Source organism: Stigmatopora argus, chromosome 6 (genome assembly GCF_051989625.1).
Source record: "Stigmatopora argus isolate UIUO_Sarg chromosome 6, RoL_Sarg_1.0, whole genome shotgun sequence".
Classification (NCBI taxonomy): Eukaryota; Metazoa; Chordata; class Actinopteri; order Syngnathiformes; family Syngnathidae; genus Stigmatopora; species Stigmatopora argus.
In genome coordinates, this window is record NC_135392.1 from 7,519,746 (window position 1) to 7,533,625 (window position 13,880).

The following is a 13,880-nucleotide window of genomic DNA, read 5'->3' on the forward strand; positions in this document are numbered from 1 at the left end:
CTGTGCTCAGATTGGTCAATGGAAACGTTCCATACAAGATATTTTTCCCTACATTTTGTCTGCAGGTAAAATTTCGCAAGATCAACAGTGGTTGTTTTATAATAGAACAATTTACACACCACGCGCCACTCTATGTGGAACGTACGTCATTAACACCACCATGTTTGTTGTGGCAAAAAGAGACGCTCAAAATTTGACGCTCACGTTGGCAATCACGTTGCCGTGAACTTCTCGCGAGACTTGTGCCCAGACCACAAATACACTCGCTAACGGGGCTACTGAGCCGCTATTGATCCAACTGTATTGTATGTATGTACTTACATAGATAGTGTGAATGAAAGCTCATACAGGAAAATCGAGGAATGGAGTGTAGAGATATTAAAGATCAGGTAAGTGTAAGGCATCGCGATTATTGAGATACTGATTTTATTCTCTTAAAAATGCTCTTACCGCAGTTGATAGACTAGGCGACACGTCGAGCGAAGTTGGCTAACACTATCACTATAGTCGTAGAGTGACACAAAAGTAAAATGAACTCAAAATCAAATATTTTGCGCAGAGACATTGGTGATTATATTTATTTTGGAAGTGGATTTTTGAATTGTGCGATTGTAATGTGGAAGCGTTATTCAGGCGTAATTAATCCAATCCAATGTCATAAACTAGACACTTATTATCCATCATTGATACAACTTTGTAGGCGAACTAACCTCGTCTTATTTTCATCATCATCATCATCATGATCGTCTCAAAATGATGTGCAGATTTTTCGATTGAGACAAGCATTAAAATGTCATTAAACCTTGTAATTATCATGTCATATCATTGTTTGTTATCCTAACAATATATGGTTCAAAACCACAATAAACAAGCCATTCTTTTATCATGCCTATTTTTAGTGTTAAATCAGCATACTTTTGTAATGTGTTTGATACCATTCATCAATCTTGATCTTTTTTTACAACTTATTATTTTTTCTGACATAAATCTCTTTTCTCAGTGTCCACTGGTCCAGGCCATTTTCAGCAGAAATACAGAAGAAGTGACATTTTTGCTAAGCCATAGTGAGGATGTCAATTCATTGGTAATTTTATAGCACTATTCCGTTTGTCTTCTGGATAGGATGTAATATTATTTGTTAGGTTATACACATGAATAATGTTTTTCCCAGGACCATGAACAAAGCACACCACTTCATGCTGCTGCCTACCTTGGCGACATCAACATTATGGAACTACTTATCACCGCAGGTAAACGTTGAAATATTGCGAATCCCTAAATCATCTTAAAAACAATCAATGGAGTCATTTTGCATTCGAACAGGTGCCAATGTCAACGCTAAGGACCAAGGTTTGTTGACTCCCCTACACCGAGCAGCTGCCTCCAGAAATGAAGTGGGCACTTTTCTTTCCATTGGAACATTTCAAGAAATCCAGTACTTATTTATTGGACATTGCCTTGATTCTTCTCTTTAGAAAGCTGTGGATCTGCTCTTGAAGCACAGCGCGGAAATTAACACACAGGACAAATTCTGGCACACGCCACTTCACATGGCTGCGGCAAACTGGGCTACACGCTGCGCCCAATCGCTGATCCCGCTCGTGTGCAGCATGGATGTTTACGATCGCTCAGGAAGAACACCTTTGCATCATGCAGCTCACAGTGGAAACGGAGAGGTACGCTTCCCCGAAACTTTTCTGGGGAGCTGTTTGTAAAGGCACTTGCTTACTTTCTTTGTTTAGATGGTGAACTTGCTTCTCAGCAAGGGTGCCGACGCCAGCAGCAAAGACAAAAAGGAGAGAGAGCCGATCCACTGGGCTGCATATCTCGGTAAGTGCCATTGGCTTTGCCGGCCGGAAATTTGAAAGGTACTGCAGACTCGGTTTAGATAAACAGTCAGAATCATTCACTGATTTATGTAGTCCTCAATGAGAGCAAACTGTCTTTGTAAAGACATGTAAACATTCGCTGTTGCTTTGTATTTATTTATTATTTTCTGACATGCTGTGGACCAACTCAATAACCGAATGATAATCACTGAATGGAAAAGAATTATATTTAAATTGATCTACTTTTTTTCAAAAAGAAAAGAAAAGATGACTTGTATGTGTATAATGAATTATACCAAGTAAACACCATATAGGTAAAAAATGGTTATGTAATAAAATGTAACTCCTATTAACAAAGTCCAATCATCTGACAAAAGATTGATAAAATAATCAATACTAAAAATATTCCATATTGACAGCCCTATAAGTCCCTTTTAAAAATTCCACTCCAATGAAACAATCTGAGACATTCAGGATGATATTGAAACCTCCCTATGACTCTTATAACACAAAGATTACTATAGTCCCAGCTACTATAAATAAAGCTTTGTGCTGCACAACCAAGGCTTACAGGGGTTGTAGTATCCCCCCTGGTTAAAACTTGTGATCCCAAGTAAACAATTATACTAGTGTGTGTTCACACTTCTCTTATGTCCTTCATCAAGTTGTTGTTTATTTTTCGCTCCTAAAATACAGGTCGTAGCTGGCAGCTATTAGGTAGTCATACATAATCATCACGGTACAGAGTAAGCATAAAGCAAATCACATAAAAAGCTCAACAAAGTCTTAAATTATCAACAAACATTTAAGGACAAATCATACTTTCAGACACTTAGCATATTGGCAGCCATTTACGTCAATAGGTGTCCAATCTGTGTGAACTTGGAGTTCGGCAGTGAATTATGTTTCAGAACAAGTGACGATAATGCTCGCCCAGTGCATTTAAACAGTTTAAATCAATCTGACATCTATCGGCATGAATAGCAGCCAATGATTATTTTGAATGTAAGGTTACTTTTTGGCTCAATGTCATAGGATTGTCATAATAAAGACATGAGACTTGTCATGTATATGAAGGAATGCTTATAATATGTATCATTAAGTAAATTGTGTCACTTTTAATGCAAAGTTAACATGTTTCAAATGTCTCTGTTGGGCTTTGGGAACTGTTAAACTTAAGACACTTAAAATATCTATCATAAGCATTCACTCATGTTGATGGCAAGCGTCATGTCATGATTATTTCTTATGACACTGTCGAACATATGGTATAGGTAAGATACATTGATTATCAAAATACATACATACAATAATAAATGACAGTATGAAAAAAAAGAGTGGTGTTTTACAAATATTGGGATTCCCTACAGGACATTTGGACATTGTTAAGATGCTGGTGTCTCACAGTGCTGATGTTACATGCAAAGACAAACAGGGCTATACGCCGCTCCATGCTGCAGCGATCAGCGGACATTTAGGGGTGGTCAAATATCTGCTGGAACGAGGAGTGGAGGTATAGACACTTTTAATATTCGTGTCCTCCAAATAGATTTTCAAAAGTCATAAAAAGTAAAATTTGAAGCTGTATTAGTTCTTGACCCAACTTGCTTCTCAGACAGATGAACCCAACTGGTTTGGGAACACAGCACTCCACATGGCCTGCCACACGGGTCAGGACACCGTGGCCTCTGAGCTGGTTAACTGCGGCGCCAACATCAACCAGGCCAATCACCACGGCAACGCTCCATTGCACTTGGCTGCCACCTCCTCCAGTGGGGTGCTGTGTGTTGAGCTGCTCATCAACAACGGGGCCGATGTCAACATGCAGGTAAATGGGGAAAACATCAACAAAGCCATCTCCTCAAAGCTTCTCACTCATTAAAATAATGATGTTTTCAACAGAGCAAGGAAGGCAAGAGCCCTTTGCACATGGCCGCCATGTACGGCCGCTTCACAGGCTCCCAGATTCTTATACAAAATGGTAACGGGATGCGACATGGAAATACCCTGTCGTCTAAAAGGTGAACCTAAATGTAATGTTTGCCTTCTTCCCAGGTGGTGAGATTGACTGTGTTGATATATACGGCAACACTCCTCTACATGTTGCGGCCCGTTATGGTCAGGAGTTGTTGATCAGCACTCTGCTGACAAATGGTGCCGACAAAGCCAGGTGAGTTCATCTATACCTTGAATGGTTTTACAAATGAAGACTGATCTTTCCTAGCTTTTTCTGAACCATGGTCTTCATTTTTTTCATGAAAACAGAAAAAGATAGGAGTGAATGAGTCAATACTGCACAGTGTTTATATGTCAATTACATGTACCGTAATTTTCGGTCTATAAGCCGCACTTTTTTAAAAGTTTGACTCGGCCTGCGACTTATCTGTGTTTTTTTTTAAGGCTGGTTTTATCGTATGTTATAGTAACAGATGCCTAATTAGCCTATTGTTGTCCATTTTACTATTGACTTTTACATATAGGTATTTTATCTTGGTTCCTGATAAAATAAAAAAATGCAACTTTTACTCCATTGGGACATATATATACTATATATTTTTTTTCCTCTTTAATTTGCATTGTTTGACTGTTGGGAGTTATTGTGGTCCGAAAAATACAGTAATAATTTCCCATTCATACTCTGCCATTCTGCAGACAGGGGATGCATGGGATGCTTCCACTACACCTGGCAGCGCTGTATGGCTTTTCAGATTGCTGTCGGAAGTTGCTCACGAATGGTGACAAATAGTTTGAACACAGCAGTTCTAAGTGCTACTTACACATATTTAAGTGTTTTTTTTAATCAATTGTTGCTTATAAATTGTTTATGTATTATTTAGGCCAGTATTACAACATTGTCCATTCTTCAACAAGCTGTCAAATGCCATCCTTTGGCTTTGATATAAACACGCAGGATGAACGTGGGAGGACTTGTTTGCATGCAGCTGCATTTGGAGGGTAAAATACCGACGAACACACACACACACACTTTTTAGTGTTGATGAAAGTTGTCATCTATAAAAAGGCTTCTTGTGCTTTTGGCAGAGATGTTGACTGTCTTAACATGTTGATGAGTAGTGGAGCTGACCTCGATGTAAAGGATCATTTGGGAAGGTGAGGAAAATGGAATGCTCTGTATTTGCCAAGTTTGTGTACTATTTTATCGGCACCATTTGAAATTTTGCGCCACAGGTCTCCTTTACACTACGCTTCAGCAAACGGTAACAGCGAGTGTACAATCACACTGGCGAGAGGCGGCTCAGAGATCAACGAGTTAGACCTGATGGGCTGCAGCCCTCTACATTATGCTGCTGCTTCACACACATTCTTCGGGTGAAGTGTCGAACATTGACAAAAAATGCATGCGTGTCGATCAAAAATGTTCATTGACAACCTTTTTTGTTCCTCAGGGGGGAGATGAGCTCAGACAGCAGCGTGGAAGGGGAACAAGAAGCCTCTCTGTAAGGCACACTTTATTCATAAGAACTACATTTTATTCAATGCTGTGAGGTTTCATTTTTAAATAAACCACTGCATCCAAAAAAGAATTATACAAAATTGATCATGTCATCAGTATGGGAATATTTTACATTTGTATGTGCTTATTTTTACCTTTACACCAGGGGTCTCGAACTCAATTTACCTGGGGGCCGCTAGAGGCCGAGTCTGGGTGAGACTGGGCCGCATCAGGATTTCCACAAGAAAAGCACTGATAAAACTTTCCAACGTTATAAAATATCTTTATTTTTTAACAAAAAATAATGAATTAAATAAATTAACTTAAAGATGAATAAAAAATAAATCAATCAGTAATATAAAACCAAATAATACTAATGAGCATACAGTAGATATACACTGGCTGGCTAAGTAGAGAAAATGAATTATTTTTATTCCGTTTCAAATGTCTGTATTAACAGCTCTTTAACCTTTAACTTTCTGAACTTGAATGGAACATTGAACATGAAATATTCTGAACACGGCTTCTTTTGCCTACTCGTTGCTGCTAGAGACCTGGCAGCGCTTCTTCTCACATAGTCACATTTGGCTTGAGGGAGGAAGCAGTGGAGACCCTCAGTAGAGCTTGAAGATGCTCATCAGTAAGTCTGGACCTGTACTTGGACTTATTGAAGTTCAAGGTGGAGAAGAGCTTCTCACACAAGTATGTGCTCCCAAAAAGGCACATGGTCCGCTTGAACCTTCGGGAAAGTTCAGGGAAGCTGGGGGTCAACTCTCTCAAAAATTGCCCAAGCTTGTCTGCTTCTCCACTCACCTCCCTGAACTTGGCTTTGAGTGCAGAGTTGCACTGCAGGTCAATGAGCTCCATTTGAAGCTCAGGAGGGGCATCTTGCACATCAAAGGAGAAGGGGTCCGCAAAAATTTGAAATGTGGCTTTGTGTGTCTTGAAGTCTGCAAATCTGCTTGCTTCGAAATGGCCTCAACATACTTCTCACCACTGAATGGTGTGCCTGCATCCACGAGAGCCTTGCATGCTGGGAAATGGCAAAGGTTTGTCTGAGAGAGCTGGGCTTTCCATAACACAAGTTTAGTGCAGAATGCTCTCACGTTGTCATAGGCAGCACTGACAAGTTGCCCCTGGCCTTGTAGCTTCTTGTTCAGTACATTAAGCTCATGTGTGATATCAACAAGAAAAGCCAAGTCCATGAGCCATTTGGGATCACTTAGCACAGGATCAATCAACTCACAAACGGCGTAGCTAGCTTTGACTGCTGCATTACTGTCTTTGGTAGCCTTCTTGAAGAGATCCTGTTGCCTCAGAAGACGTGTTTTAAGACTGGCAACCTGGTTGGCTCTCTCATCTCCCTGGTATTTTTCGTACTCCTCAGCATGTCTCATAGTACAATTACGTTTCAAATTGTATTCCTTGTGCACCGCAACTTTTTCAGTGTAAATGAGACACGTCGGGGTGCCCCTGTGTTCAACAAAGAAATATTGCACTCCCCACTTTTCTTGAAACTGTCTGTGCTCATCACCGACCTTTCTCTTCACGGCAGGCTTTGAAAGAGACATCTCTGGGGCTCTGTAATATGTTTTTCCACTTGGAATGAGTCTCGGGTTGATCTTTCACATTCAGTCGCGCGGGTTTGTGGCGCATGTGCACTTTCGCTCTCCGTTTCAATCGCGGAGATGGCTACAGACACTGACACAGGCTGGATCACGGATCATAGCGCCTCATTCAGTTCTATGCTGAGAGCAGCGGAGGAGTGTGCGCGCCGAGCGGAGTGATCGGCCTCACGGCTTCTCCTCCGCCCAGCTGATTGGAGGAATGAATGAGTGAGTGAGCGAGGGACTGGACAGCCCGGCCGATGTCCCGCCCTCCAGAGCCGTATACCTCACCGTGATTGGTTCATTCAGCTCCGAACCAAAGTTCCCTCTAATTTTTTGTTGGTCTGAGCAGAAAGACAACCTCCCTGAGTGCACTGAGTACCAGTGTGAGCGACATCATCGGTACTCGGATGATTCGCCTAAAGACGTTTCGCCGACGGACGTTTGACAGACGGGCAGGTCGCCGAATGGACGTTCCACCGAACGTTCATTCGGCCGAACGGAGGTTTCGCCGAAACGGGATTCGAACGCTCGCCCCGCCGGATCGTGTGTGTACAAGTTTTTCAACCTCGGCCCGCGGGCCATATACGGCCCGTTAGGATTTTTAATCCGGCCCGCCGCCGGTGTTGTCCAAATTATAGTAAAAATCAATGTTCGTCTACCATCAATGGCAGTCCGGGAATAAGCACTCTTGGGCAGGCAGATGTAGCAGAACCGAGCCGTAAAATGACAGCAATCGGGTCAAATCCATCCTAAAACAGCATTTAATGATTAAATACAAATACTGGATGATATCGCGATGGAGGCAAAAAAACGTCTATAGACGTCCATTCGCCAAACGGCTCAAAATGCTCTCAAATTCGGTCAAATACAGCTGAAAACAGCGTTTAATGATTAAATACAAATGCTAGTATTTGTATTTAATCATTAAACTAACAAATACTAGTACGACCTGTCCGTCTGTCAAACGTCCGTCGGCAGGTGCATGTCAATGTTCCCTCTAATTTTTCATGTAAAACATGCTGTAAAACAAGAAAAACATGAGTGGACAGAGCTACTGCCACTGGCTGCCACTTAAACGGCGCCATCATGGGGAAAGGGGTAAAAAAAAAAAAAATAAAAAAAAAAAAATAAAAAAAATAAAAAATAAAAAAAATAAAAAAAAAAATACTTTCATATTAGGACGGGGGCCGCAAATTATCGTCCCGCGGGCCGCAGTTGGCCCGCGGGCCGCAAGTTTGAGACCCCTGCTTTACACATTACCGAAATATCGTCAGATCTTCAAAATCAGGTGACCCGGATTTTGAACCATGTGTAAAAATATGTGATCACGACATCCTCAAATCGTTAAATAACCAATTAAAAGACCTGTGTTTATCAATGACCTTTCCATGGGAAACTTTGAAATACAGCATTTTTCATTAGGAGAATGCAAGTGTACTTCTTGATTTAGTGTTAGTAAAAGTTTATTATTGAGCAGTGCAGTACTAAAGACAGAAATATAAGAACGGGTCACTTTCATTGAGCAGAGTGTCTTTTTTAAATATTCAAAGTTGTAGATTATGTGACTGTGAGTTTCCTGTTGTTACTTTGTGTTTAGATGTTTGGAGTATTTGTTGGACAGTGGAGGAAACCCAACGGTCAAGAACACTAAAGGTTACAGTGCGGTCCACTATGCAGCAGCTTATGGCAACAGGCATCATCTGGAAATGGTCAGTGGTCAGTTAATTTAACAAATTAAACGAATTTCCAGACCACCCGGAGGGAGGTCTCAAGTTCTCGCTCACTTTGTTGTTGTTTTCGGTGAAGAGCTACCCAAATTGCCATCCTATTTTTTTCTGTTTTAATAAAATGTTTTGTATTTTCTCTACGTACCGTGTACACGTAACGTAGCATGTCCTGGCTATTTTCCTTTCCATACATTTTTCCTCTCGACCGTGACATCAATATGCACTAGCATTTAATTATAATAACCAATTACATTTCCAAACTAGGCGGGCAGTCATAGTCAATTTTGAACTTTTTAGCTTGTTAGAAAATTTCAAATTTTGCTGTTTTGTCTTTCGAAGCTCCTGGAAATTTCTTTCAATTGTCTGGAAGAGGCCGAAAGTAACATTCCCGTCAGTCCCCTTCACTTAGCTGTGAGTACAACGACCAGTAGATTTATATTTGACTTCCTGGTGGTTTGAGTTCGATCGCCTGTTCCAACACGTGTTTTCCAGGCATATTACGGTCACCGTGAGGCGCTCCACCTTCTGTGTGAGACGCTGGTGAGTCTGGATGTGCGAGACGTTGATGGGCAAACTGCCCTCCACCTCGCTGCTCAGAGAGGTTTTACCTCATGCGTTGAGGTGCTACTGGAACATCAAGCTTCCTGCACGCTGAAGGAGCATAAGCAAAAGAGAACTGCTCTCCATGCTGCAGGTTGGAGTTGCTAAAAGTCTTGTTTTGATTGCTAATCCTCTGTTTCCTTATATGTAGTATTTTTTGTGTGTACAGCTACTGAGGGACACGTGGACTGTCTGCTCTTGCTGGTGAATAGAGAACACAGTGCTGAAATTATTGACAGCCAAGATACACGAAGACAGTGAGTCACTACTTTATTATATAAAAGAACTACTGAGTCCTAGATGGCCAAACGGATCATATTTGATAAATGAATTTGAGCAATGTGGTATTTTTTTCCTCGATACAAACTAATGTATACAAAAAATGATATGAATTTATGACAAATTATATTTGAGATTGTATAGTCTTTTTCTCCAAGGAACCATTAAAGTGTGGTATTTTTTTTCCTCGAGACAAACTAATGTATAAAAAAATATGACATGAATTTCTGTCAAATTATATTTGAGATTATACAGTCTTTTTTTCCAAGGGACCATTACATTAAAGTGTGGTACTTTTTCCTTAATACAAACTGTTAAAAAAATGATATGAATTTATGACAAATTATATTTTTAGATTGAATAGTCTTTTTTTTCCGAGGGACCATTAAAGGCGCAGAATTGAAAGAATTTTAATAAGCTGTTAATTATTTAGTGGTTAAGGCATTAAACGCGTGGAAGTCTTGCATTGTTGTTGTTGTGTAGCAACATTTTAAGCAGCGGATACTTTAATTTAATGTTCAACCAAGATGCGTAGAAGCACCTTAAACATTTACCAGTGTATATTATTAACCGTTTGTGAGGAATAACTGATGTTACTACAACTTACTGAGTGGCTGTGGCCCAGCATCGTTTATTTTATACTGCCTCCAAGTGGTCAAAATGACTTTTCTTATTTATTTTTAGGACTGCTCTCATGTTGGCAGCTCTGGGCTGTCACACGGATTGCGTCCACATCCTGTTGGAAAAAGGAGCAAATCCAGACGCCGGCGACCAAAAGGGCTTCACTGCATTACATCGAGCTGTACGTGAACGTGTGAATGTGTACGTGAACGTGTGAATGTGTACGTCATCGACGTTAATTCTTCCATCTCCTCGCCGTGCAGGCCTCGCTAGGCAGCATGGACTGCATGTCAGCCTTATTGGAACACGGTGCTTCCCCTCTGTGTCGAGACTCTCGGGGAAGGACGGCACTGCATCTCGCCGCATCCTGCGGTCACACACGGCTACTACACACTTTAGTACAAGCTGCAGTGAAAGCTGATCCTCTGGACTCCATGTTGGACTACAGAGGCTACACGCCCACTCACTGGGCCGCCTACCATGGTAAGAAATTGACAGGATGTCCTTTTTTCATCTAAATATGTGCAATTACGGCACTGTGGTAATTACAGAACAGCAGCAATTCATTCTTATTTCATGGAGCCCTAAAAAAATCCAGTCCAAGTGAAACTAATCAAATTCTATAGAAATTTCAACCTGGTAGTAGTTTCTTGGCAATCTATTCTTCTGGTAGTGTGATTTTAAATGTGTCCTCCTGTGTCATGTTTAGGTCATGAAGGATGTTTACATGTTTTACTTGAAAACAAGATTTTTGGCAACCAGGAAGGAAATTCCTTCAGTCCGTTGCACTGCGCTTTGTGAGTCCCGTTGAAAATGTTTATCCACTAGAAATCACAGAAAATTCAGTGGGGATTTTTTTCCCTTTTTCTTTGCAGAATCAAAGGACATGATGTTGCTGCTGGACTTCTCGTGAAGACAATTGGAGCTCAAATAGTTAAAGTTACTGATGCTAAAGGAAGGTGGGTTTGACTTTCGGCTTTTCCATGAAAGTTTATCTTGGGACCATGACTACCTACTTTTTCATAATTTTCTGTATTTCAGTCTAATAGACAAACATTCTTAATACTTATTTTCAATTTAAGTCGATGAAGACATTCAATCCATTTTAACAATTGGATGCCTATGGCTTAATAGCGGTACTAGGTCGTTTGGTCGCCCGGAAGGTTATTGGTAATTACCATTTAAATCGTTGCTCAAATTCCCTAAATACAAACTGCAAATTATTATTTAGTCATACTTAATGCCCTATTAATTATTAGGCTAAAGAAAAGCTCCAAATTTCCCGTACTTTTATTGTGTTTTGTTGGAGAACTTGTTAAGACCCTGACTGACGTCCCTTCCTAAGGGGACAACTCATGTACATACAAACTCTTATACACTCACACGTCCGCTCAGTGAAACTGCTCAGGGCCATTGTTGGCTTTTATTGATGCGTAGACCGTTGTTTGGGTCCGGGCGACCAAAAGACGGCGACCAAAAGACGGCGACCAAAAGACCGGCGACCAAAAGACGGCGACCAAAAGACCGGCGACCAAACGACCGCACACGCTTAATAGCAGCTATTGAGTTTTTATTGTTTCAAGACAAATTCCAACCCTAACTGCTAAACTTTTGTTTTCCCATGCTGCTTGATTGCAGGACCCCGCTACACGCGGCCGCCTACTCTGGAAATGTTACAGGCCTCCAACTGCTCCTGGGTCAAGGGGCTGAGTTGGATGCTCCAGACTACTCCGGACGCTCCTCTCTGATGGTTGCCGCCGAGCGTGGACATACCACGGCTCTTGGTAGGTGTCATCCGACAGTAACAACTCTTAACCACAGGATTCCTTCGGTCACCGTTTTCCTCCTATTCATCCAAGTTCAAACATCTGACCAGTTAATGCACCTTTTCCTTGCTTGCAGACATTTTTCCTCTCATTATCCCCGGTACAGGTCACAATACATAAAATGCCCAAGCCAAGATGAAAAGTTTGTGGTTTTTATGCATTCCAGAATTCCTGCTGCACAAGGTGAAACCAGACCTGACCCTGGTGGATGTCAATAATAACACAGCCCTTCACTTAGCGTGCATTAAGGTCACACACACAAACGCAAGTGCATGTCATGTTAGGCACTTAATGGCACAATTAACTTTTTCATCCAGCCTACCTGAAAAGAGGCTTCACTTTGTCTTTTGAATATGAAGCTTCTGCTTAGTGCATGTGACTTTTCAATGGAATTTCAGGGTCATGAGATGTGCGCCCTGCTGCTTCTAGGAGTAATCAGTGACCATTCCCTTATCAACGCAACCAACGATGCACTACAAATGTGAGTTGGCCACTTCTGTCCTGCTCTGCAGAATCACTTGTGATGACGGCGCAATTTTGAATTCCAAAATTCCCGGTTTTGAGAATCCCTTTACCCCCGCCCAGGCCCCTTCACATCGCGGCAAGAAAAGGTCTGGCAACTGTTGTGCAGGTGCTACTCAGCAGAGGAGCTGCTGTCATGGCGGTGGATGGCGAAGGTAAGCAATACTACCAAATGTATCCAGCAGCTGGCTAGAAGCTAGAAAAGAAGTACATGATAACACAACACTATCACTTATTCCACCTGGGCTTGTTACCCTGTGCAGGCCGCACTCCAGCTTTGGCTTGTGCCCCCAACAAGAAGGTGGCTGATTGCCTTGCCCTGATCCTTTCCACCATGAAGCCTTTTCCCCTACGAGAGTCCAACACCAGCACTAGCGCCCCCTGCTTTAACCCGACTCTAAATAACTGCGGAATTGCCGCTACTTGCAGCTCCAACGGAAGTTTGCACCATCCATACGTCAAGGGGCGTTCCAGCGCAATCAACCTGCACCAATGAAAGTTTGTACTACTTCCTCAGATGTATCACGACATCGGTTCTATATATTTTTTAAACGCCTTCTCTTAAGTCTTACACACATTACTATTAGATCTTAACACATACTGTACGTCAGTGTTAGTTAAACGAAAGGCTAACGATCAAATAGAAGTAGAAGAGAGCAAACAACCCGTCCTCTCGAACCCTGGTTTCTCATTTTTGTTTTTTTTATTTGTTTTTATAGCTCTCCAAATAGACTGAAGCCTCATTTCCTGGTCATCTGCTGCTATAAACCAAATTGCTCGAATGCTTGATTTTTCACGTGTGATTGTTGTGTTTGTGCATGTGTGTGTCTGCTGGTGTATTTTTGGAATGTCGGTTTCTCATTATTTTTTAATATTGTCAAAAGGTAGTTTGAATCCTTTATGCACCTAAAATATGCTTATTAGTCTGATATCAGGATCCACATAGCTACTGTATGTTTTAATGTTTTTTTGTTGTTGTGTGTAAATCTTGAAAGATAACGTCATATATGTGCTGTGGTGCAATTCTAAGCACATTTTGAGGAAGGCAAAGCGGTCTGTCTCAGTAGAAAAATAGAGGAGAAATACAAAAAAATAATACAGAAATTATGTTTATGTTTAAGTGTGCATGTTTGTTTTTTATGCACAAGGACCTTACCAACCACCTCACTCTGTGACATCCACAACAGCAAATGTTTACAACAAGCTTTGTTGCTTATGATAATTTACCATTGGAACAATGCTTATCTATATTTTAAATTATTGAAATCTAGTATTTCACATCTTGCACAATTGATACCAGAAGCTGAATATCCAAGAGCTAAATTTCTTTGCTCCGAAGTGACTGTAAACTCTGAAGATTTGCTGACATTCAGTAAAAAGATTGACTATTTTTCATATGAATGTGCACGTTA

General features: G+C 41.1%; 2 protein-coding genes across 3 annotated transcripts; both read left to right on the forward strand.

Annotated features, from left to right (window-relative positions):
* The first annotated feature begins 252 nt into the window (after positions 1-252).
* Positions 253-4,911, forward strand: LOC144075363 (uncharacterized). Of its 2 annotated transcripts, XR_013300546.1 has the most exons (12): positions 253-389; positions 1,001-1,084; positions 1,172-1,250; positions 1,324-1,394; positions 1,476-1,676; positions 1,743-1,830; positions 3,200-3,342; positions 3,445-3,657; positions 3,732-3,810; positions 3,885-3,999; positions 4,482-4,784; positions 4,872-4,911. XR_013300546.1 is itself a non-coding variant. In XM_077602306.1 (10 exons), exons 1-10 carry the CDS (start codon positions 363-365, stop codon positions 4,001-4,003), a joined length of 1,104 nt encoding a protein of 367 aa, XP_077458432.1. In that variant the 5' UTR covers positions 253-362. The 2 variants fall into 2 exon arrangements, 1 of the variants encoding a protein (XP_077458432.1); XM_077602306.1 differs by lacking the exons at positions 4,482-4,784; positions 4,872-4,911 and having other exon boundaries at positions 3,885-4,003.
* LOC144075191 (serine/threonine-protein phosphatase 6 regulatory ankyrin repeat subunit C-like) lies at positions 4,891-13,709 on the forward strand. The gene is made up of 17 exons (XM_077602003.1): positions 4,891-4,940; positions 5,019-5,159; positions 5,237-5,287; positions 8,491-8,602; positions 8,960-9,031; positions 9,113-9,314; positions 9,390-9,477; positions 10,184-10,301; positions 10,384-10,603; positions 10,830-10,917; positions 10,996-11,079; positions 11,759-11,904; positions 12,113-12,195; positions 12,345-12,427; positions 12,532-12,623; positions 12,732-12,966; positions 13,188-13,709. Exons 1-16 carry the CDS (start codon positions 4,891-4,893, stop codon positions 12,962-12,964), a joined length of 1,863 nt encoding a protein of 620 aa, XP_077458129.1. The 3' UTR covers positions 12,965-12,966; positions 13,188-13,709.
* Positions 13,710-13,880: the final 171 nt, after the last annotated feature.